This window comes from Mustela putorius, unplaced genomic scaffold (assembly GCF_011764305.1).
Source record: "Mustela putorius furo isolate JIRA1106 unplaced genomic scaffold, ASM1176430v1.1 tig00537293_pilon_pilon_pilon, whole genome shotgun sequence".
NCBI classification, from domain to species: Eukaryota; Metazoa; Chordata; class Mammalia; order Carnivora; family Mustelidae; genus Mustela; species Mustela putorius.
In genome coordinates this window covers 2485942-2508506 of record NW_025422431.1, presented here as the reverse complement: position 1 = coordinate 2508506, position 22565 = coordinate 2485942, and the positions used below count along the sequence as shown (strand labels likewise).

Sequence of the window (22565 nt, the reverse complement as noted above, 5' to 3'; positions counted from 1 at the left end):
CAGAGGCATGCTCATGAGGTCGTTCCAGGCCCTGGTGCAACTGCCAGCTCTAGCGTCCTTAGCTTCTTTTCCTAGGATGATAGAAGAAAGTTCTGGGCAAGAACAGAAATGGACCAGAAGTGTTGGACCAGAGCCTTTCCCACTAATCTCTGGTGTCCCTGTTCTGAATCCCAGGGTTCAGCGGAAGAGGGTGAGGGTCACTGGCTAAGCCTTGGAGGCACTGACTACGCTCTGGGTCTGGTGAGGTCTTTCCTGCCACCCTGAGCCATGTCAGGCACCCCCATCCAGGCCAATGTAGGTTCTGCCTGGAAGAAGAGCCCATGCTTATGGGGCTCAGGGACCCTAGGAGCCTTCTGAGCCTGACAGCTGGACACCTTCGGAGACCCACCTTTCACCATGAGCAGCGAAGCTCACCCCTGCCCTTGTGTAAGGCAGTCACCCATTCCTGAGTGAGTCAGGGTCACTCACTCAGTGACAGCTGTGGCTCGCCTTACATGAGCTAAATTGGGAGTTGGAATGTCATGCAGATGCCCCTTGTTCCCCACCCCCACGTTAAAATTAATCTCCTCTCTGGGAAGCAAGGGACAAACAGTGCTGCCCATAGAGTGAACAAGAGTTACTTGGAGAACAAAAGGAGGAATTTGGGGGGACAAGAGTCATTCAGGGAGGGAGGGACAGAGAAAGCTCGCTTACATGTGCCTGGCTGGGGTACAGAGCAAAGAGTAGATAAAGACAGAGCAGTGTCTGACAACCGCCAGTGTCTGAGGACGAGGGGCATTGTTGGAGGAAGGGACAGGAGAGCAAGCAGAGCTATTTCAAGAGCGAGCAGTAGAAGGGAACATAAGAACCCACGGACTGTCTAAAGTCAACGAGGAAGGGTCCAGAGGCAGTCAGGGAAGGCCAGGACTGGGGCCAAGGCCAGGGCAGGCACGATCACTGAGGGGATGAACTTCACAGTGGGTTTCAAGCCGCTGCTAGGGGATGCACACAGCATGGACAACCTGGAGAAGCAGCTCATCTGCCCCATCTGCCTGGAGATGTTCTCCAAACCGGTGGTGATCCTGCCCTGCCAGCACAACCTATGCCGCAAGTGTGCCAACGACGTCTTCCAGGTGGGCCGGGCCCAGGAGGCGGAGACCCCAGAAGCTGGTGGGCAGGGCCCTCCACGCGGTGGGTGGTGGCTGTCCTGGGGTCCCAGGAGATCCCAAAGTAAGCATGAGTCAGCAGCTGCTCTGCAGGCTGGCAAGGACAGGTGACGTGTGCGGGGACCATAGCTGGAAGGCCTGTGTCCACAGGGGAGAGAAGACCCCCATAGGAACTAGAGCCCGGGAGGGAGGTGATCCCGCACCAGGCTGTGTGGTGATCTGTGCTGGACTCGGCATTCCAGTTTGGAGTTTCGGGTTTTGAGGACGATACGGGAGACTTGGAGAAAATACCAAGAAGATAAACATGACAAAATGATCCCTGTGAGCAAAGTCCATGATGGGACGGTTTGTGTTGGAGGCAAAGCTCAGCGCGTCCATCTTTGGGGGGCAGAGTTAGACAGTGGGCAGGAGAGCGCGACTTCTCGCCAACTGAAGTTCACACATGTGCCCCATTCCGCATCGGGTCAGTAGAGGGGCCTGCTGGTTCAAGAGGACTGTGGTCACTTACATAGAGAGGAGGCAGAGAAATGCAACTCGCTTTGGTTGATGTGAGCCTGTGGGGCAAAGCACAGCTAATCACATTCACAGATGTTGTTTTAGCTCCTGGTTTCAGAAGGAAATGCAGCATATACCAGAATGGTTCATCAGTGGGTTTTCTTGCTTGTCCTGTGCCCCTGGAACGAAGATCAGAGAGAGTAAGGGGAGAAGTGCACGCTCACATGTGTGCACACGCGCTCGCATACGCACACCTTGCTAGTGAAGTAAAATCCCGGAATAGACCAAAGCTGGCCAGTTTGGTAGGCACGGCCGTGATAACGATGCCATGAACACGTATTCTTCAACTGTATCAGACTTCAGGAGGAAACGTATTGAACACAAATGAATTTTAACTTAACTAAGAAAATGCGTGCGCGCGTGCTCTATCTCTCTCTTTTTGTGGGGGGATTCCTTGGGGCAGCATGTTTGGGAAAAAATTAATGCACTAGCTAAGTCAGGCTGTCCCAGAGTGGTGCTCTGTGACTACACTTTTCTGTCTGCCATCTTCCTGTTGAGGTCTATTCCCATCTCCTATTTTTTTTTTTTAACATTTTTTAAAGATTTTATTTATTTGGTAGAGAGAGTGCAAGTGAGAGAGCACAAGCAGGGGGAGCAGCAGAGGCAGAGGGAGAAGCAGACTCCCCGCTAAGCAGGGAGCCCTACCTGGGACTCAATCCCAAGATCCTGGGATCATGACTTGAGTCAAAGGCAGGTGCTTAACCAACTGAGCCACCCAGGCGCCCCCCTCTGTCTCCTCTTCTTCTAAATGTCTAAGCCTGCCATTACATTGTTTGGCTCCAGAATATCTCAGAGCCTGTGGTTTTCTCTCTCTGGGAAGGGCTGACTGCTCTCTCTGCTCATTCTGGACATCAAGTCACGTGCTAGAGCCCTCTCCTTGCCCACCATCTTAGTTTCCCCCTGTGCTAAGTGCCTTTCTGAACGTCCTTTAAGCTGACGTGCCCAGGAGGGAATGGCAACAAGATTTTGCCAGCCCTTCTCATGAATTTGTAGTGAAGCGTCCTTCCATTAGCTCTTGAAATACATGAAAGCAAAGAGAAGTTTTGAAAGTGAGGATAATATGTCCTATTTTTAAAAATGACCAGAATATTAAAGTACAAGGCGCGTAGTATCTCCAGATGGTCCCAGGGACAGGTTCTCTATGTGCAGGCTAGAGGATGTTTAAGGGGCCTCACCGTTTTGGTTCCTTGAAGCTCTGAAATACTGATTGGACCCCGAGAGACCTGGGACTGACCCAAACCTTATGCATAATATTTAGGAAACAACAGGATTCCCAGAGCTTTGAGATGGTTCTCTGGATCTGGACTGATGTGTCTCTTCTATTTTCTTATTTTTTTTTTAAGATTTTATTTATTTATTTGACAGGGAGAGAGAGAGCGAGCAAGCATACACAAGTAGGCAGAGAGGCAGGCAGAGGGAGAGGGAGAAGCAAGCTCTCTGCCGAGCAGGGAGCCTGACTCGGGGCTCGATCCCAGGACCCTGGGATCATAACCTGAGCCAAAGGCAGATGCTCAACCAGCTGAGCCAGCCAGGTACCCAATGATGAGTCTCTTATAAAAGTGCAGAGCGCCCTGCCCCCTCCCCAAGGAGAAGAGTGAACAGCTCATTTCCTCGCTCTGCTTTATTTGGGGCAGCCTGGTGGGAGGCTGACCCAGTTCTTTGGCTGCACTTATGTATATACATCTCAGTAGATCTCCCTCTGAAAGATGAACATATTTAGTTTTTTCGCACATTGCCTCCACATTTTGACAACTGTAGGCATAATCAGATTGTCTGTTTTCTAAGTATGGGAACAAGAATAGGACTTTTGGTAACTCTATCTTAAAACCACTTAGGAAGAGTACCCTGAGAACATTGCCTAGAAAGTTAATAGAACTTATAAAACTTAAACCAGTGTCACACACACGCACGCGCGCGCACACACACACACACACATTAAAAAAAAAATAGTATGGGAGTTTATATCATGACAAGTGACCACCTCAGGCCCTCATTTCGCTTCTCCAAATGGAGGCGGCCATTTCCAACTTTCTTGGGCATCCTTCCAGAGATTCTCCACAGATGGGTACGTATGTGTGTGTGTGTGTTTCAGCTACACTCATGGTCCTACATCTGCCTTTGCTCACTCACTCTCTCTTGGCAGTTGTTCCATCTCCACACATTGAGATCTGTGCCTTCGTTTTAAAATGGCTGCGTAGGGGCGCCTGGCTGGCTCGATCAGTTAAGCATCCGACTCTTGCTTTTGGCTCTGGTCGTGATCTCAGGGCCGTGAGATCGAAACTCAGGGCGGAGCTGAGCCGGGAGCCTGCTTGGGATTCTCCCTCTCCCCTTCCCTCTCCTTCCCCCTTCAGTCTCTCCCAGCCCCTCCCCCATTTTCAGCTCTAAATAAGTAGATAAAATGGGTACATAATGTTCCATTGTTATGACTGGACCGCAGCCTATTTAAATCAGTCCTCTGAAACATTTAGATGGTGTCCAGTGTTTTGCTGTCCTAAAAACTGCTGTGATGGACAACAAGCAAGAATTTTAGGGAGTTGTGGAATGCCTCTCTGGCTCAGTTGGCAGAGCATGTGACTCTTGATCTCAGGGTTGTGAGTTCAAGCTCCACATTGGGTGCAGAGATTACTTAAAAATGAAAAAAAAAATTTTTTTTTTTAAATAAAAGAATTTTAGGGATGCCTGGGTGGCTCAGTGGGTTAAAGCTTCTGCCTTCAGCTCAGGTCATGATCCCAGGGTCTAGGATCCAGCCCCACATCAGGCTCTCTGCTCAGTGGGGAGCCTGCTTCCTCATCTCTCTCTCTGCCTGCCTCTCTGTCTACCTGTGACCTCTCTGTCAAATAAATAAATGAAATCTTAAAAAATAAAATAATTTCAGAGAACTGTGATTTTATAACATCAGGTTAATTGCCCAGGAAGCAAACTGGAAAATGTTTAATTGAACATTTAATTGAAAATGTTGAACAGCATTAAGGGTTTGGAAGAAAGTCATCCAGAATCCTACCTCCCCCAACACAGTGATTTTCACGTTTGTATATTACTTTCAAGCCCCACTGGCCATACACATCTTTACACAGTTGCCGTCACAATTTAACTAGGTTTCTTTAGAACCCTAATACCTCTCTCTCTCTCACTCTGAATTTAAAGAGAAAGACACCGAAATACCACGTTAACCTCCTCTAATTTCTCCCTCCCTATTTCTCCACACTTGCACCCACTCAGCTAACCAAGCACTTTGACGAGGGGAAAGCTGTTGGTGTGGGAATTTGACACAAACATCTTCCCATGCGCTTCTGTATTTGTAAACTCTATTCAGTCCTAAACTCCCTTAAGCCAGCCTTCAGTTTATTTTTATACCTGCCCCCACTTCACTGTGGGCACTTGTTTATGGGCTGCAGCCTGTTGTGATTTAACAGACAACCAGAAGGCCTTGGAAGAAGGTGGTTGGGGAACAGCTTTTCTGGAAGGTGTCCTTCTAGGGAGAGATGTACAGATATGGGAATCTGAAGAAAAGGGCCGCCTTCTCTAATAAAGGGTGTCCTGGGAAAGAGATGCCCTCTGTTTCTCTCCACCCTGAAATCTCATTTCTTATCCGTTCACTGTGAGGACCTGTGGTCCTCAGGAGAGCCTGCCTCCTTCACCACTTCCACTGCTGCTGAGGACACCCGGACCTCCCCAGCCCAACAGTGGCGTGGAGGGGAGGGGTCTCCTTTATGAGAAATTGGTTCAGTGCAAGTTTGTGAATATCATTTACCTTGCAGCAGGGTTAGGGATTTTGCTCACTTGACGGAAGAAACTTGTTTAGCGGAAAACAAGAAACCTAGACCACGACTGGTTCTTGGGTTCTAGTCCCTAATCTAGTCCTTTCTTGCCACATGATATCAGGTTATTTTACCTCTTCAAGCCTGTTTACACATGTATAGATTAAAAGGATGCTTTAAGCTCATCTTTAACACCCTTGTAATTCTAACAATCTGATTTCACAAATTCAAGAAAACTTATATGGATTTCTTTTTTTTTCTCCCCCTAAGTTTGTTTGTTTGTTTATAGCAATCTCTACACCCAACATGGGGCTTGAGCCCACAACCCTGAGATGGAGAGTTGCCTGCTTTTCCGACTGAGCCAGCCAGGCACCCTTGGATTTCCATTTTTAAAGCATTTTCTATTTGGTTACCGGTGTCCTGACTTGACTCACTCCTCTGCTCTTCCATCTTCCTTCCAGCCAACCCCTTGTGCTAGGCTGGGTTCTGTCAGGCAGAGCTAGTCCTCCACTCAGAATCCCTCTCCCAAGCTTTTAACGACATCTAAATTCTTCCAAGGCTCTTCAACATTTCTGCAAATCTCTGGTCTTCTGTTACCATTTTCCCATGGTTTCTCCAATATATTCTGAAGGTCTGCATGGTCCACTACTCGTCATTGGCCAGGTCATCATTTTGGAGGAGATAGCTTTCAAAAACTCCTCTTGAACTCATAGAGCCTCTTCCCAGATGGAACATTTCTAGTAGGTGCTATGGAATATTACAAAGAAAGAAAGAAAGAAAGAAAGAGGAAGCGCCATACAGTCTAAAAGACAGGTCAAGGCATGTATGCCACACGGAAGCCTTAAACATAGCCTAGAATTAAATTCCATTTATTTTCTCCATTCCATTTTATCCTCCACAGTGAAGAAGGAGCAGTTATTTCAGGGCCTGTAGTTCTGTGTGCTCTTATACTTTTAGGGTTGTTAACAACCCTTTGTGCATTGTTGTCTTGTTTACAGAGAACCTTCACATGCGTGAGTCCATTTGAGTTAGGGTGGAGGTGATTCCCGGCGGAACAGGACACAGGTTCTAGACACACAAAGAGACAGAGCGGGGACTTTAATCTAGGTCTTCCGTTTCCTAGAGTGATGGAATTTCCTTTACACATCACCTCATTGGCATGTGAAATTTTGCCGCATGGGGCTGGCTTTCTTGTAAAAATGTAAGATCTCAGGAAAGAAGAAAGACATTTCTGTGTATAACAGAGCCCATCAGTTGTTTTTTTTTTTTTTTTTAAGTACAAGTCTTTTGCCATATGCCTCTACACAACTGTTTACAAAAGCTTATATCTTAAAGAAGATATCAACTCAAAGATGCATTATATGGGGCGCCTGGGTGGCTCAGTAGGTTAAAGCCTCTGCCTTGGGCTCAGGTCATGATCTCAGGGTCTTGGGATCGAGCCCCACATCGGGCTCTCGAGCCCCACATCGGGCTCTCTGCTCAGCGGGGAGCCTGCTTCCTCCTTTCTCTCTTTGCCTGCTGCTCTGCCTACTTGTGATCTCTGTCTGTTAAATAAATAAATAAAATCTTTTTTAAAAAGGATGCATTATATACAGTGTAGTTTCATCAGGCTAAGAGCAGGTCTATCCCCTGTATTTCCACACAGCCATCTGCAAAAGCTTGCTTTTTTTTTTTTTTTTTGGTGGTTTTTTTTTTTTTTAGGTTTTTATTTTAATTCCAGTTGGTTAACATACAGTGTTATTTCTTGGTCTTGAAATAGAAAGATAAACAGAAGCAGAAGATGGGATTTTGCTAACTGAATATTAGTCAGCTGAGAGATCTTTTTAGTCCGATGTAGAGATGGTCAGCTCTGGAGCAGTAGTAAGCAGGTTGCCGTCTACACCTTAGCGTGCAACTGAGACTGTGTAGGACTTACAATCAGGGCAGGAAGTTCTCCTTTTGGACCGTGGACCCCTTTGTCAGGTTGTAAAGCCTGTGGATCCTAAGGGCGATGTCTGTGGTTTATGTAAGAAAAATGTTTCTAGGGCGCCTGGGTGGCTTAGTGGGTTAAAGCCTCTGCCTTTAGCTCAGATCATGATCCCAGGGTCCTGGGATCGAGCCCCACATTGGGCTGTCTGCTCAGCAGGAAGCCTGCTTCCTTCTCTCTCTCTCTCTCTCTGCCTGCCTCTCTGCCTACATGTGATCTCTGTCAAATAAATAAAATCTTAAAAAAAAAGAAAAATGTTTTTAACTGCATTAAAATACATTTTATTACGAAGAGACTGGATCCCACTAGAACACAGCATGCATTCTCATACATTCTCAGCAGAGCTGATGTTGCCCCAGGGATATCTGCCATATTAGAATATTTTTATTGTGATTTTATTTTTACATTTTTATTTAGTTTTTGCTTTCAGGTAAAACTCCCCCCACCCAGCTGTCCTGAGATAAAACTGACAAAAATTATACATATTTAAGTCATGCACATGATGATTTGAGATTGTGAACCGATCACACCAAGCAAGCGAGTTAAAACATCCATCACCTCACGTGGTTACCCCTGTGTGGTCTACTGCTCTCCTAGCAATCACCAAGTAGGCAATACAGTGTGACTAACTCCAGTCCCCATGCTGTACATCAGGGCCCCGGAATGCATTCATCTCAGAATGGAAAACTTGTTCCCTCTGATCAGTATCTCATCATTCCCCCCCAACCCCACCCCCTGGAAACCCCCTTTCTACTCTCTGCCTCTAGGAGTTTCATTTTTGTAGATTTTTTTGGTACTAAAATTTAATGGGGGAGGGGTTGATATGAGGGGGGAAAATGTCTTACAAGTTTCCTGGAAGGAGCAGTAATGAAAAAAAGCTTGAGAAACACTGGAGTATAATTACCAGAGTAATTAGAACATGTTTGATAGAGTAATGTATGTGCTCCTGATTACCACATTAAATCATGAGCTCAAAATGTGGGCTTGAGGGGTGCCTGGGTGGCTCAGTGGGTTAAGCCACTGCCTTCGGCTCAGGTCATGATCTCAGGGTCCTGGGATCGAGCCCCACGTCCGGCTCTCTGCTCATCGGGGAGTCTGCTTCTCTCTGCCTCTCTGCCTGCTTGTGATCTCTCTGTCAAATAAATTTTTAAAAAATCTTAAAAAAAAAAAAGTGGGCTTGAAGTAGTTTAGAGGTAGTGATAAGCATAAATTATTTTTGGGTATTTGAGCAACAGCAATAATGAGATGTGAACTGCTCGTGATTTCTGTGGGCAACCAAGTACCACTACAACTGCTGTGGTTTGTTGCCTACATTTATAACTGAGGGAAATGCCCAATTTCTGCTAGAGCTTAGTGAAAATCAAGGTGTGATTTTTTTTTTTTTTCTCATCTGGTTCCATAGAATTTTTGACAAGGCTCTTTCGGGGCTGTGGTCTCCAGCTAAATACTCCTGCATTACAGGTCCCATCATCTTCCCAAGTATCCAGGTTTGACTTTCTCCTCTGCCCACAACCCACCCACATCCAAGTGAATGGTCAGCTTACTGATTCTGCCTCTGGCATCCCTAGTCTTTTTTTAAAGATTTTATTTATTTGAGAGAGAGAGAGAGCACAAAGCAGGGAGAGGGTCAGAAGGAGAAGCAGACTCCCTGCTGAGCAGAGAGCCTGACCCGGGGCTTGATCTTGGGACTCTGGGATCGTGACCCAAGCTGAAGACAGATGCCCAACCCACTGAGCCACCAAGGCATCCCTGGCATCCTTAGTTTTTCCAAGATCACTGCCACTGCCTGAGGATGGGCCCATTACTTGTTTTGACTATGGCACTTGCTTCCTAGTTATCTGTGCCTTAACCTCTCCCCATCTATCCAAATTACCTCTCTTAGATTAATATTCACTCTTATTTTCTCTCCTAGTTCAGAAAACATGTCTACGAAATTAAGTTCAGATCCTTACCCTTGAATTTAAAGCCCTCTATGATTTTGCCACAATTTTTAAAAAATAAAATTTAAAAGGGGCGCATGGGTGGCTCCGTCAGTTACGCATCCAACTCCTGCTTTTGCCTCCAGTCATGATCTCATGGGTCATGAGATTAAGCCCTGCATTGGGCTCTGAGCTCAGTGGGGTGTCTCCTTGAGGAATTTCTCCCCATACCCTTCCCCCCACTCCCTCTCTCTCTAAAATAAATAAATCTTCTAAAATTAATTCATTAAACTCAAAAGTCTTTCACTTAAAAAACCCACCTTTCTAGCTTCCCCCCACCCCATACCTCCCCTGTGTGTAACTTAAAATCTTAGTCTCTCTGTTCTCCTTAAACTCTTTCCTACCTGTCTGCCACCCTATCTTCAAATGGCATCTTCTTAAACGTTCCCTCCCTTGAACCAACATAGTTTGTTACATTTCTTCTAGTGGTTTACCTTCTTGGTTTTTATGGCACTCTAGCGCCCCCTTTCCTTTCATGTCAGAACTGAGCATTGCATTTTTTAGAAAGATTTTATTTACTTATGAGAGAGAGAGAGAGAAAGGAGTGAGTGTGAGCAGAGGAAAGAGCAGAGAGGGAGTGGTTGAGAGAAAATCCCCGAGCCGGCTCCTCACTGAGCACCCTGCCCGACGCAGGGGCTCCATCTCACGACCCTGAGCTTATGACCCGAGCTGAAACCAAGAGTCAGATGCTCAAACCACTGAGCCACCCAGGTGCCCCTGAACATTGCATTTTAAAAATATTTTATTTTTTTCTTAAGCAGGCTCCACACCTGACCTGGATCTCAAATTCACAACCCAAGATCAAGAGTTGTATGCTCCACACACTGAGCCTGCCGGTGTCCCACATTTTTTAGAAGTAAAAAATTTTTTTCAAACCCCAAAGTCCTTGTACAAAAATTAGAAATTATAAAAAAAGAAAAAGAAAAAGGAATAACTCACAATTCTATCCTTTGAGGACAATTATTGAAAAAACATTTAACTTTTTAAAAATGCATTTTAAAAGTAATTCAGGGTCTATAGAGGGAAATTTGGGAAATGTAGATGAATATAAAGAAGAAAGTTTTAAAATCGCCTGGGAATCCCATCACCCATTTCAAAATTGGGATCCTACTGTCTATGTAGATTTACATCCTGCTTTTTTCATCTAAAATCATAACATGAATATCTCCCCATGTTACAAAGAACTCTGTTAAGAAAGGTAATAGCATAATAACTCTGGTATAGCTCATTTAATTGCTCTTCTACTGGGGCACCTGGGTGACTCAGTGGGTTAAGCCTCTGCCTTTGGCTCAGGTCCTGGGATCAAGCCCCGCATTGGGCTCTCTGCTCAGTGGGGAGCCTGCTTCCCCCCATCTCTCTGCCTTTCTCTCTGCTTACTTGTGATCTCTCTCGCGCTCTCTCTGTTAAATAAATAAATAAAATATTTTTAAAGTTGCTTTTTTACTGTCACATAACCAGTATGTTTCCTATATGAAAAAACTATTGTTTATTTTGATTATACAGGTATATTATGATAATACAGGTATATAAAATTCAAGCCTCATAGATAATACAAGTGATAGAATGAATAAATCCATCCAAACACACTAGGACTATTTCAGAGATGGGATTTCAGAAACTACTTCTATGAGACAAGAAGAGGGCTCTAGGGACAGCTGTGGGAGGCACAGACACAGATAAGTAAGACCCTGGATCACGGAGTTAAAGAGAGGGAGTTGATGGCCTCTGTGGTGTGAGGGCGGAGGTTGTTATAAAATTCCTTTGCCATCTCACAGGCAAATCAACATTGGTCAGGGTATCTGAAATTCTTACCATATTTTATCCATCAAGGCTCATGGCTCACAAAACATCAGGACCAAGTGCTAAGTACAGATCCATCTTTTTAGATCTGAGGAGTCTGGGACCCTGAGAGAAATTGCCTTCCTAAGGTCGTAAATGCCAAATCCAAAACCATTGTTTTGGATTTGGCATTGTTGCTTTCCCTATATTGTGCCACATTAAATCATTGTTGCTTTCCCTATATTGTGCCACATTAAATGCCTTCTGTTAAAATATAGAAATGTTACCAAGAAGGGGTAACAATTGTATCCACATATCCAGTACAGACGACTTTCTCAAAATAACCACCAGCATTTGAAAAAAATTTGGGACATGAGACAGACAAGTTTTGAGTGAGGAAGGAATCAGGAAAGGGTTAGAGCAACTCCCGGGTCTTCATTCTCTTTTCACCTTCCTGATTTTTGCCATAGCTATGTACCACCTGTGCCATGGTTGATTATTTCTATTTAAAATGACTCACTTTTAGGGGCGACTGAATGGCTCAGTCAGTTAAGCAGTTAAACGTCTGCCTTCAACTCAGGTCATGATCCTAGGGTCCTGGGATAGAGTCCTGCATCCGGCTCCCTGCTCGGGGGAAGCCTGCTTCTCCCTCTGCCTCTACCCCTCCCCTCTGTTTGTGCTCATTCTCTCTCCACCAAATAAATAAATAACATCTTAAAAAAAAAGGAGGGGGGCTCACTTTTAAAGCTTACGTGATCATTCTATCTTCGTTCTAAATGACAAAATTCTTGAAAAATCACTATGTAGGCTGGTTATTTTTTCTAATATGCACAAAATAAACATAGAAATTTTCAATGTCCATTTGCATACCACCTAAAATCTCCATGCCTGTCATCAGTATGTACACCACACTTGGAGAAACACCGAGCTAGCTCATGGGTAACACAGAGACAGCCTCTAAGCAACATGAGTGTGCCAAGAGTTAAGGAGCCTTAACTCCAAACCTCACATCAGTGTGGAGGACTGTCTAGCGACCAATGTGGGGTTTGGAGTTGGGCGGGGGAGACATTGCTGAGGCAATCATAGGAAGGGGGGGTGTGCCCAGGAAGGTAAGAGGAGAGCCACCCAGCCAGCCAGCCACCCCAGGGAGGATCCTGCAGGAGGAACTGAGCTTTGAAAGAAGGAGGAGACTGTGGAACACGTGGATGGCTGGGAAATCTAGGGTGGGCTGTGGTACCCAATCCAGGGAGCTGCCCGAGAGCCGCAGGCAAACCGCAAAAAGGCCAGGGGTGCGGCCCCTCCCCACCACCTGCCAGTGAGCTCGCCAGCTCCCCAGAAAGGTGCTCTTCAAACAAAGGATTTAGGTTGGACTGCCTGATATGGACTGTCTCCCAGAGACAATCCCAAGAGAATGGCAGTGATTAGCTAGTGGGATGAGCTACTAAAATGTCTTTATGGTGTGGGGAAGTGGTGAGGGAGTAGCGTGCTTCCTGGTCCATCCGCCTTGGCCCAGACATCCCAGCAAGTCCTGATTGCTTTTTTTTTTTTTTAAAGATTTTATTTATTTATTTGACAGAGAGAAATCACAAGTAGATGGAGAGGCAGGCAGAGAGAGAGGGAAGCAGGCTCCCCGCTGAGCAGAGAGCCCGACGTGGGACTCGATCCCAGGACCCTGGGATCATGACCTGAGCCGAAGGCAGCGGCTTAACCCACTGAGCCACCCAGGCGCCCTGCTTTTTTTTTTTTTTAACTTCCTCTTAGGGGCACTTAGGTGGCTCAGTCAAGCCCCCGACACGGTTTTGGCTCAAGTCGTGATCCCATGGGGTCGTGGGATTGAGTCCCAGATAGGGCTTGGCATTCAGCAAAGGTCTACTTGGGGATTTTTTTCTTTCTGTCCCTCCCCACCACTCTCTGTCTCTCTCTCTCTAAATAAATAAATAAATAAATAAATAAATAAATATTTAAAAAAACACTTTTTTTATATTATGGTAATGCATACTATAAATTTATCATCTTAACTATTCTTTTTTTAAGATTCTAATTATTTGACAGAGAGAGAGACAGAGAGAGAGGGAACACAAGGAGGGGGAGTGGAAGAGGGAGAAGCAGGCTTCTGGCGGAGCAGGGACCCTGGAATCATGACCTGAGCTGAAGGTAGACAATGACTGAGCCACCCAGGCGCCCCTCATCTTAACTGTTCTTGAGTGTGTAATTCAGTGGGATTAACTATATCCACATTGCTGTATTACCATATCCAGAACCTCTCATCATTCCAAACTGAAACTCTGTACCAATTAAAATACTAACTTCACACTCCTCTGCTCCCCAGTCCCTGGCAACCACCATTCTGCTTTTTATCTCTATGAATTTGACTCTTTTAGGTACCTCATATGAGAGGGATCATGCAATATTTGTCCTTCTGTGACAGGCTGATTTCACCTAGCACAATGTCCTCAAGGTTGACCCACGCTGCAGCATGTGGTCCTGATTACTTTTGTCCTGTTACTTTCCATCACAATCTAGGTGACTGTCAATGTCACACACTTTACTTCCTACTGTTGTGTAAAATGTGAATTTTGTTTTTATATTGCTAACATATTTTACATGATTTCTTTTTTTTTTTAAGATTTTTATTTATTTATTTGATAGACGGAATTCACAAGTAGGCAGAGAGGCAGGCAGAGAGAAAGGAAGGGAAGCAGGCTACCTGCTGAGCAGAGAACCCGATGTGGGGCTCGAACCCAGGACCCCGGGATCATGACCTGATGATGACCTGAGCCGGAGGCAGAGGCTTTAGCCCACTGAGCCACCCAGGCGCCCCTTACATGATTTCTTAATTCTGCCAGTTCACTTTTCTTGTCCAGCTTTGATCACTTATATCTCTTCTTTTTCTTTAAAAATGTTTTTATTTATTTATTTGACAGAAAGAGAGAGCTATCACAAGTAGGGGGAGAGGCAGGCAGAGAGAGAGGGGGAAGCAGGCTCCCTGCTTGGCTTGTATCTTCTGTTGGATCCTTTCTGCTTACGTCTCCTCTTTGAACAGGGGTAGTTCTGAAGCTGAGGGTGAATTCTTTACTCAACCCTCTGTTTACCTTGGCTTTCTTCCACTGTCCACCCAAATGTGAGCCGGCCGGCTGGATGTTATCATTGGTTTGCAATCTCTGTTTGGTCCTTTGGCTTCTGTGGCAATCAGAGGGGTATGACCTGGATTAGTAGGCGACTGAGGGTTTCAATTTGGTTATGTTGCTGCAGAATATTTTTCCACACAGAATCTGAGGAATTCTCTTTCCTGGGGGCATGTGGAGATCCATGGGAGGAAGTCTTCCTAAGATGGGAGCAGAGGGGTGGGAGAGGGAGAAGCAGGCTTCCTTTCCTTTTCACATTCTGGTTGCAAGCTGGGCCCTTATATTGCTTCATGGGATTTTGGTTTGGATGGGTCAGATTTTATCTCTGCTCCCATAACATCAACCCGCAGTTGCACAGCTGACTTCTACATTGTTGTTTCTTTCCTTTGTGAAGGGTTGGTGTTTGGCCTTACTAAAATCTGTTTTACCTGAGAGTCGGAGAGGTGAATATTAGCTCTGGGCATCACTCTTCAGGTGGCCTCAATTTTATTGCCTCTGACAATGTAGTATATTGATTTTTAGGATGGACTCGGGTCAGAGTGCCCGAGTTCAAATATTGGTTCTGCCACCTATTAGCTGATAACCATGACCGATTTATTTAACATCTCTGGGCTACAATTTCCTATCTTAGAAATGGGGCTAATAGTAGTACCTATTTCATAAGGTTGATAAGAGGTTTAAATGAGTTAATATAAATAAAAGGACTTAGGGCAAAACCTGGTATGAAGTATGTGACCAGTTAGCCACTGTCCCTAAGTGGGGGGGCAGGTAAATGCTCATCTCCTGCACCATATTTATAAGAAATTCTTGAGAGTTAAATTCAGTAACGTCTGAGAAGTCCATAGCGTGGTGCTTGGCACATAATAGGCCCTCGGAACATGAGCTGAATGTTAAATATTGAGTATAGAGGAAGGAGGGGCAGTGCAGAGGAAGAGGGGGGAGAGAGGCCCCTCAGAAGTTTGTGCTTTGGGCTAAGACTTCAGAATATTGTCCCCTTTCCATCCATTCAAACATTCACTGAGTATATTTATATGCTAGCCACCAACACATCAAAGAGAAGCCAAATATCTCCAGGAACTTGCAGCCTTAGAGCTCTCCCAACAGCTCCTTACCCATTTGGATTCTAAATAATAAAAGGTAATTGCATTAAGTAAGCAAAAGCCCCGTGATCTTATACTTTAACCCACTGCCTAAAGAGAATGTTCCAGCACAGGGGTCAAGTTTCCTGCCTTGGCTATACCTCTTGCTTTTAAAGTTTCAAACAAGACTGTGGACTTGGACGCTTGTATGTATTCTGGGTGCTGTCGTACACAGATGGGGCCCTCTAGCTGGGGTTCAGCTTAAGAATTTGGAGAATTCTTGGGGCGCCGGGGTGGCTCAGTGGGTTAAAGCCTCTGCCTTCGGCTCAGGTCATGATCCTGGGGTCCTGGGATCGAGCCCCGCATCAGGCTCTCTGCTCCGCAGGGAGCATACTTCCTCCTCTCTCTCTGCCTGCCTCTCTGTCTACTTGTGATCTCTGTCTGTCAAATAAATAAATAAAATCTTTAAAAAAAAAAAGAATTTGGAGAATTCCATCGAACTCAACTGTAGGAAATACATCTAAATTTGCAAAGTCACAGGTAGACTGTTCTCCCCATTAGTCTCTATGAGTTTATGGTCTTCCAGCCAGTTAGGACTAAGTTCTGCTGTAAATGACAGAAAACCCCAAATAGCAAAGACTTAAGGGAGGTTAAAACATTTTTTTTCTCTTAGGTGGAAGTATAGGCCAGCAGTCCAGGACTGCCTCATCTGAGACTCACTCCTTTTATCTTGCTGCCATTCTCATCATGTGACCACCTCCTCGCTCAATATGGCTGCTTCAACTTGAGCCACTCCATTTTCGTTCTAGCCAGCAGGAAGGAGAAAAGAGGAGGGGCTGTCCCTCCATTGAACATATTTGCTAGAGGGGCACCTGGGTGGCTCAGTGGGTTGAAGCCTCTGCCTTCAGCTCAGGTCATGATCCCAGAGTCCTGGGATGGAGCCCCACATCGGGCTCTCTGCTCAGCTCTCTCTCTCTCTCTCTGCCTGCCTTTCTGCCTACTTGTGATCTCTGTCTGTCAAATAAATAAATAAAATCTTTTAAAAAATACTTGCTATAAATGGCACAAAACTTTGCTATCTATATCCCAGTGGCCAGAATGCAGTCACCTGGTCACACCCAGCTAGAAGGGACGCTTGGACACACAATCTTTATTCCATGTGCTTAACAATTCAGAGGCTCTCTTACCGAAGAAGACAAGGTAGACATCGAAGGACAAGCGGTCTCTGCGTTCTCTTCTGCTGTCCACAGGTTGACTCTTCTGTCTTCTCTGAAGACCAGCCTTCCTGTTCACACTCTCTGACCCCTTGGGTTTCACAAGTCCAAGGGCACTGAGTGACAGCTCTTGGCCCAGTTCCATGGGTCTTTTTCCCGTTTCAAAGTTGCACACTATCTAGCCACCTCCGCCTCTGTGTCTCAATTCCAAATTCCTGGAGAGGACATTTGATTGGTTCTGCTTGGGTCAGGGGATCGCCTCCTCAACTCTGAGCCATTCATCTGTGGCCTGGGCCATGGCAGGGCTCTCCCTTTCAGGATGGGATGAAGCAAGTTCTCCTAAGAGATGTAAGTGATGAACATCTCTTGTAAGCCCTCCTCCTGGGTTTACTCTTATCCTAACACCCAGCCTGCTGGATGTAGATGTCACTTTGCTCGGTTTGCTCGTCCATAGGGCAGGGATGCACATATTCATACCTTATCCCCAGAGCCTTGCAATTACCTGGCACACTCAATATTTGTTGTAGAAGGAATATTCTAATCCCATCCTTAATTTTGCAGACATTGAATGTGTGCTCAAATTTACGTATTAGAACAGTGTTGGGGCAGCCCAAGAACGCAGGTCTCCTGACTCCCAGTCTCTGGGGATGGTTTCTTAGAATAACCTAGCATGGTGTCATGTGTGTTATTGTTCACCACTTATCTCAGTTTCCCTGCCAAGGGCTCCAGAGAATCTACCCTCAGATGTGGGCCATGCAAGCCCCAAGAGGAACTGGCTGCACCACAGAGAGCCTATTTTCAACCTTAGCCTTCCCGTCAACACCAGTGTCTTCCCACACCTGCAAGCTGGGCCCCATTGGAGAAATCCCATCCCGACTGGGCCCTGACCAAAGTTAGGCTCTGGACGCAGGGATGCTTAAGGAGTAATGAAGCAAAAGTGGGAAAGACGATCTCCATGGCCACCCGCCTGAGCTGCTCTCAGAGGAGGAGGGCTCCACTGTAGGGAAGAGCTGATGCCTCCGCATTCTGCCGTTCTACACCTCTGCCCTCATGACCTTTCCCCCTGCCTCCTCTTCCCTGGGTCCTCATGCCTCACCGTTTCTGTTCTCTCATGTTACTTGTCCCTACAGGCCTCGAACCCTCTATGGCAGTCCCGGGGCTCCACCACGGTGTCTTCGGGGGGCCGTTTCCGCTGCCCATCTTGCAGGCATGAGGTTGTCCTGGACAGACATGGTGTCTATGGCCTGCAGCGAAACCTGCTAGTGGAGAACATCATCGACATTTACAAGCAGGAGTCTTCCCGGTGAGCTATCAGGACCTCTTGTCCCTCTAAGGAGCAGAGCCTGGGACACAGCTGGGAAGCCCATCAGTCAAGGGGAAGGGCTGAAAAAAATCAGCCTGCCTCTTTAGAGATCAGAGGATGGGATCCTGGGCAGCCCCACACTTGTGGGACCCCCCCCCCACTTCCCTCCAGCCTGGCCCCTGACCCTTCTGCCATCCTGCCCGCTCCCCTCCAGGCCACTGCACTCCAAGGCTGAGCAGCACCTCATGTGCGAGGAACACGAAGAGGAGAAGATCAATATCTACTGCCTGAGCTGTGAGGTGCCCACCTGCTCCCTCTGTAAGGTCTTCGGCGCCCACAAGGACTGCGAGGTGGCCCCACTGCCCACCATTTACAAACGCCAGAAGGTACCAAACAGCCGGGGGAGCAGGCATGGTGGGGCTGGGAACAGTGAACAGGGTCTCCAACTTCAGCCTCTCACTCCACTTGGCTTTAAGGCTGGCAGATCAGGGCTACAGTCCCGGCTCTGTGCATGACTCAGTGTGACTGTAGGTAAGTCACTTGACCTCCCTAGCCCTGACTTTCCTCCCTTGTAAAATGGGGACAAGGGTGCCAAGTTCCAAAGTTGTTTTAAGTATACAATTAGGTAATGGATACCAGAAACTTCGGTTTGGTGGCCTAAATACTCTCCAGGCCCTCTCACCACCACACAACTACATTTGACATAAAACAACTTAAAAATTATATCAGTGGGGCGCCTGGGTGGCTCAGTCAGTTGAGTGTCTGACTCTTGATTTTGGCTCCAGTTGTGATCCCAGGGCTGTGAGATCGAACTGCGCATCGGGGTCCATGCTCAGCGCTGAGTCTGCTTGAGATCTTCTCCCTCTGCCGCTCCCCCTGCTCACCCTCTTGCTCTCTCTCTCTCATAAATTACATAAATCTATTTTTAATATTTTATTTATTTATTTGACAGAGAAAGATCACAAGTAGGCAGAGAGGCAGGCAGAGAGACAGAGAGACAGAGAGAGAGAAGCAGGCTCCCCGCTAAGCAAAGAGCCCAATGTGGGGTTTGATCCCAGAACCCTGAAATCATGATCTGAGCCGAAGGCAACGGCTTAACCCACCGAGCCACCCAGGCGCCCCTACATAAATCTTTTCTAAAAATAAAATAAAAATTATATCAAAGGGCAAAAGCTGGCAGTATTCCTGAACTAGAGAGATGAGACTATGCTTCCAGACCCCTGAGAAGTGGACACCTGACCTGAAGATTCCCACAAACCCGGTTTAAGCTGGGACCTCAGGAACGAAGGCAGTCAGACGTGAGGCCTGGCTTTTGACAAAAGTGAATGCTGAATCTGCCTAGACGAAAACCCCCTCAATTCAGGCCCTTGGGTTTTCCTTAGATTTAGAACAACAAAATATTAATTCAAAAATGAGGGTACAGAAAGAAGTATAACCCATGAGTAAAGTCGGTGGAAACAAAAAATACATATTAAACCCCTGAGGGATTCGGATATCAGAATTATTGAAAAATTGAGAGTCCTTGTATATAAAATGTTTTCTGAAAAAGATGGAATAAAACCCCAGCGATAACAGATTACCAAACATGCAGATTTAACAAAGAACCAAATAGAGCTTTTAAAAACAAAAGTGTGGTTGTTGACATAAAACACTGAAAGGGTGAATTAAACGACAGATTCCTCTGAAGAGAGAACTAGCGAACAGGAAAGGGGGCCTGAGAAAGCAGCCTCGGATGCAGCACTGGGAACTGAGAAGGATGAACACATACATCACCTCAGAATCACAGAATGAGAAAACAGAGAGAATAGAGAAGAAGCAATAGTATCCTAACAAATTATTACGAAGAATCTTTCCAGATTGATGGAAGGCATGAATCTACAGATGAAGCATTTAGTCCCAGGCCTGGCATTTGGTGGATATTTGGCAAATGTCTATTCCTTTCTCAATTGGTGGTGGAAGGCTCTCCTCTTTCCACCCCCTTCCAGAATCCATAAACATGCTTCCACACTTCTTGGATGGCTCCAAGCCATCTCGATCTCTGGGATGGCTGCTCTGATGATGGGGCGGCAGGGCAGTCCTCTCCCAGGTGGCTCTGGCTGGGATGGGAGGGTACAGCTGTAGACAGAGTCCTCCAGCTCTAAGGGCTGGCCTGTGTGTGTGTGTGGCAGAGCGAGCTCAGTGATGGCATCGCAATGCTGGTGGCAGGCAACGACCGCGTGCAAGCAGTGATCACGCAGATGGAGGAAGTGTGTCAGACCATTGAGGTGAGCCTGGGAGGGGAGGGAGGGGACATTTCTGTGTTCCTGGGGGGGGGGTGAATCCCAAGTAGTGGGGTAGTTAGCCAGCCTGCAAGGTTTGAATCCCAGCTGTGCCCCATGGCTAGCTCTGTGGCTTTGGTCCACTTACTTCACTTCTCTGTGCTTTGTTGATAATGAGAATGCTATGACGACTACCTCACTGGATATTTTTGAGAGTTAAATGAGATAATACAAGTAAAAACTAGGGCCAGAGATACCCCTGAAGTCCTTTAAAATCTTATATTTGCTAAAGAGAGAAAATCTTAAAAATGTTCACAGGGGGGAAAATTCTAACTACATTTAGTGACAGATGGTAACTAGACTTGTTATCATTTCACAGTATATACAAATATGGACTCATGACACGGCACACCTGATACTAATATAATGTTAAAAGTCAGTTATATCTCAATTTTTAAAAATCTTGTAGTTGTTACTGCAAAGACCTGGGAATGTTTGGCCACTGTGTGTGGGGAACTCTCCTTCTTGGCTGTCTGGGGCGTCCCTAAATGGGGAGTGGGACAAGTGGGTGAGTGCTCTTCCCGCTGGAGGTCTCATCCTTGCTCCCCCCATTCAGGACAACAGCCGGAGGCAAAAGCAGTTGCTCAACCAGAGGTTCGAGGCCCTCTGTTCGGTACTGGAGGAGCGCAAGGCAGAGCTGCTGCAGGCGCTGGCCCGCGAGCAGGAGGAGAAGCTGCTGCGAGTCCGGGGCCTCATCCGCCAGTATGGAGACCACCTGGAAGCTTCCTCCAAGCTCGTGGAGTCCGCCATCCAGTCCATGGAGGAGCCGCAGATGGCGCTGTACCTCCAGGTGGGCCCTGGCGGAGGGAGGCAGGCTGCAGAGCGGTTGCGGGGGGCGGGGGAGGGGGTCTTGGCACATGGAGGGCTGGGCTCCGGCCTCCTCTCTGGTCCCCACTTGCCCCACAGCCCGGGGCAGGTCCCCCCGCCTGAGTCCGTTTTCTCCTCCACGAACCGGGATATGCATCCCTGCCCGCCCCGCAGCACTGCGGGCACCAGAAAGGGACTTTGCCAGCACTTGGCACGGTGCTTGCTTACGCTCACCCTCCTTTCTTCCTTGCAGCAGGCCAAGGAGCTGATCAATAAGTGAGTAGGTGGAGCGGCAATGGCAGGGAAGGGGCTGCCTGGGCTCCGCCGCCACGCGGAGGGGGGTGAGGGGACTGGGGCCGGTCCCCCTGAGCGGCTGCCGCGCCGCAGGGTCGGGGCGATGTCGAAAGTGGAGCTGGCGGGACGGCCCGAGCCGGGCTACGAGAGCATGGAGCAGTTCACCGTGAGCGTGGAGCACGTGGCCGAAATGCTGAGGACCATCGACTTCCAGCCGGGTGAGGGCGTGAGGATGGGAGGGGGCGGCGGGCCGCGGGGACGGGGCGGCCGGAGCAGACGCCGGGGCCTGGGCTGCGTCACGGACCGGAGCGGCAGGGACCCCACCTCACGGGGCCTTCCTTGGGGCTAGGCGCTTCCGGGGAGGACGAGGATGAGGAAGTGGCACTGGACGGGGACGAGGGCGGCGCGGGGCCGGAGGAAGAGCGGCCGGAGGGGCCGGAAGGTGAGTGTGTCCCGAGGGGCCTGGCGGGGCTGGCCCTACGCTCCGGCTCCCCATCCCCCCAACTCAACCTCCTCCGTGACGCCTTCCTGCGGCCCCAGGAGTCGCTGGTGGCCTCCTCTCTTTTAGTGCCGCCCTGCCCCCGGCAGGAGGGGCGCCCCCTAGCGCGCGTGCAGAAGTACGCTCTTTCCCACCAGCCTTTCCCCTTGGGCTCTGGGAGACCCTGCTGGGTGGAGCGGTAGAGGAGAAAGCCAGGTGGCTGGGGAAAAGGGCGGAGTCGGGGTGCGGAGCTGCCTTGTTCCTTTGGGGCGCCCGCCCACTGAACTTTCTTTCCCAGGCACAGGCGGGCACTGACCCCTAGGTCCCGGCGCTGGGGTCGCCGACGACCTGCGCAGAGACCGCTGCGCCACCCAGCTCGGCGCCCCGCCGCGGGGGAGGGGCTCAATAAAGGGCTAATGCGTCCAGACCCGCGGCTCCTTTCACTGCTCACTCTCCGCCTCAGCTTCAGAGGCGACCCCATCACCATCCTGCCCTTCTCCGGATCTGGGACCATTTGAGGGGAGGAAGTGGAATGACCCCTGTGGGGCATCTCCTTGATATCAAGCACGGGTTCGCGAGCCCAGTGCCAAGGGAAGAGGGTCGGGGTGGTGCGGCGGCACCAGGACTTTGAGTTCCTGGGGTTCGATGGGGACACAGGACGCCGGCTGCAAGCCATTCTGCCGAAGCCCTCGGGCAGCCTCCGGTCCCCTCCCGCCGGCCTCGGAGGCCGCACTTTTCCTCGGACTCCCACCCTGCTGTGCTTCC

General features: G+C 48.0%; 1 protein-coding gene across 1 annotated transcript; it reads left to right on the top strand.

Annotated features, from left to right (window-relative positions):
• Positions 1–584: 584 nt before the first annotated feature.
• On the top strand, positions 585–22521 carry TRIM54 (tripartite motif containing 54). Its single transcript, XM_045073919.1, has 9 exons — positions 585–1112; positions 17731–17903; positions 18118–18289; positions 20072–20167; positions 20778–21011; positions 21282–21304; positions 21416–21540; positions 21672–21764; positions 22099–22521. Exons 1-9 carry the CDS (start codon positions 945–947, stop codon positions 22113–22115), a joined length of 1101 nt encoding a protein of 366 aa, XP_044929854.1. The 5' UTR covers positions 585–944; the 3' UTR covers positions 22116–22521.
• The last annotated feature ends 44 nt before the right edge of the window (positions 22522–22565 follow it).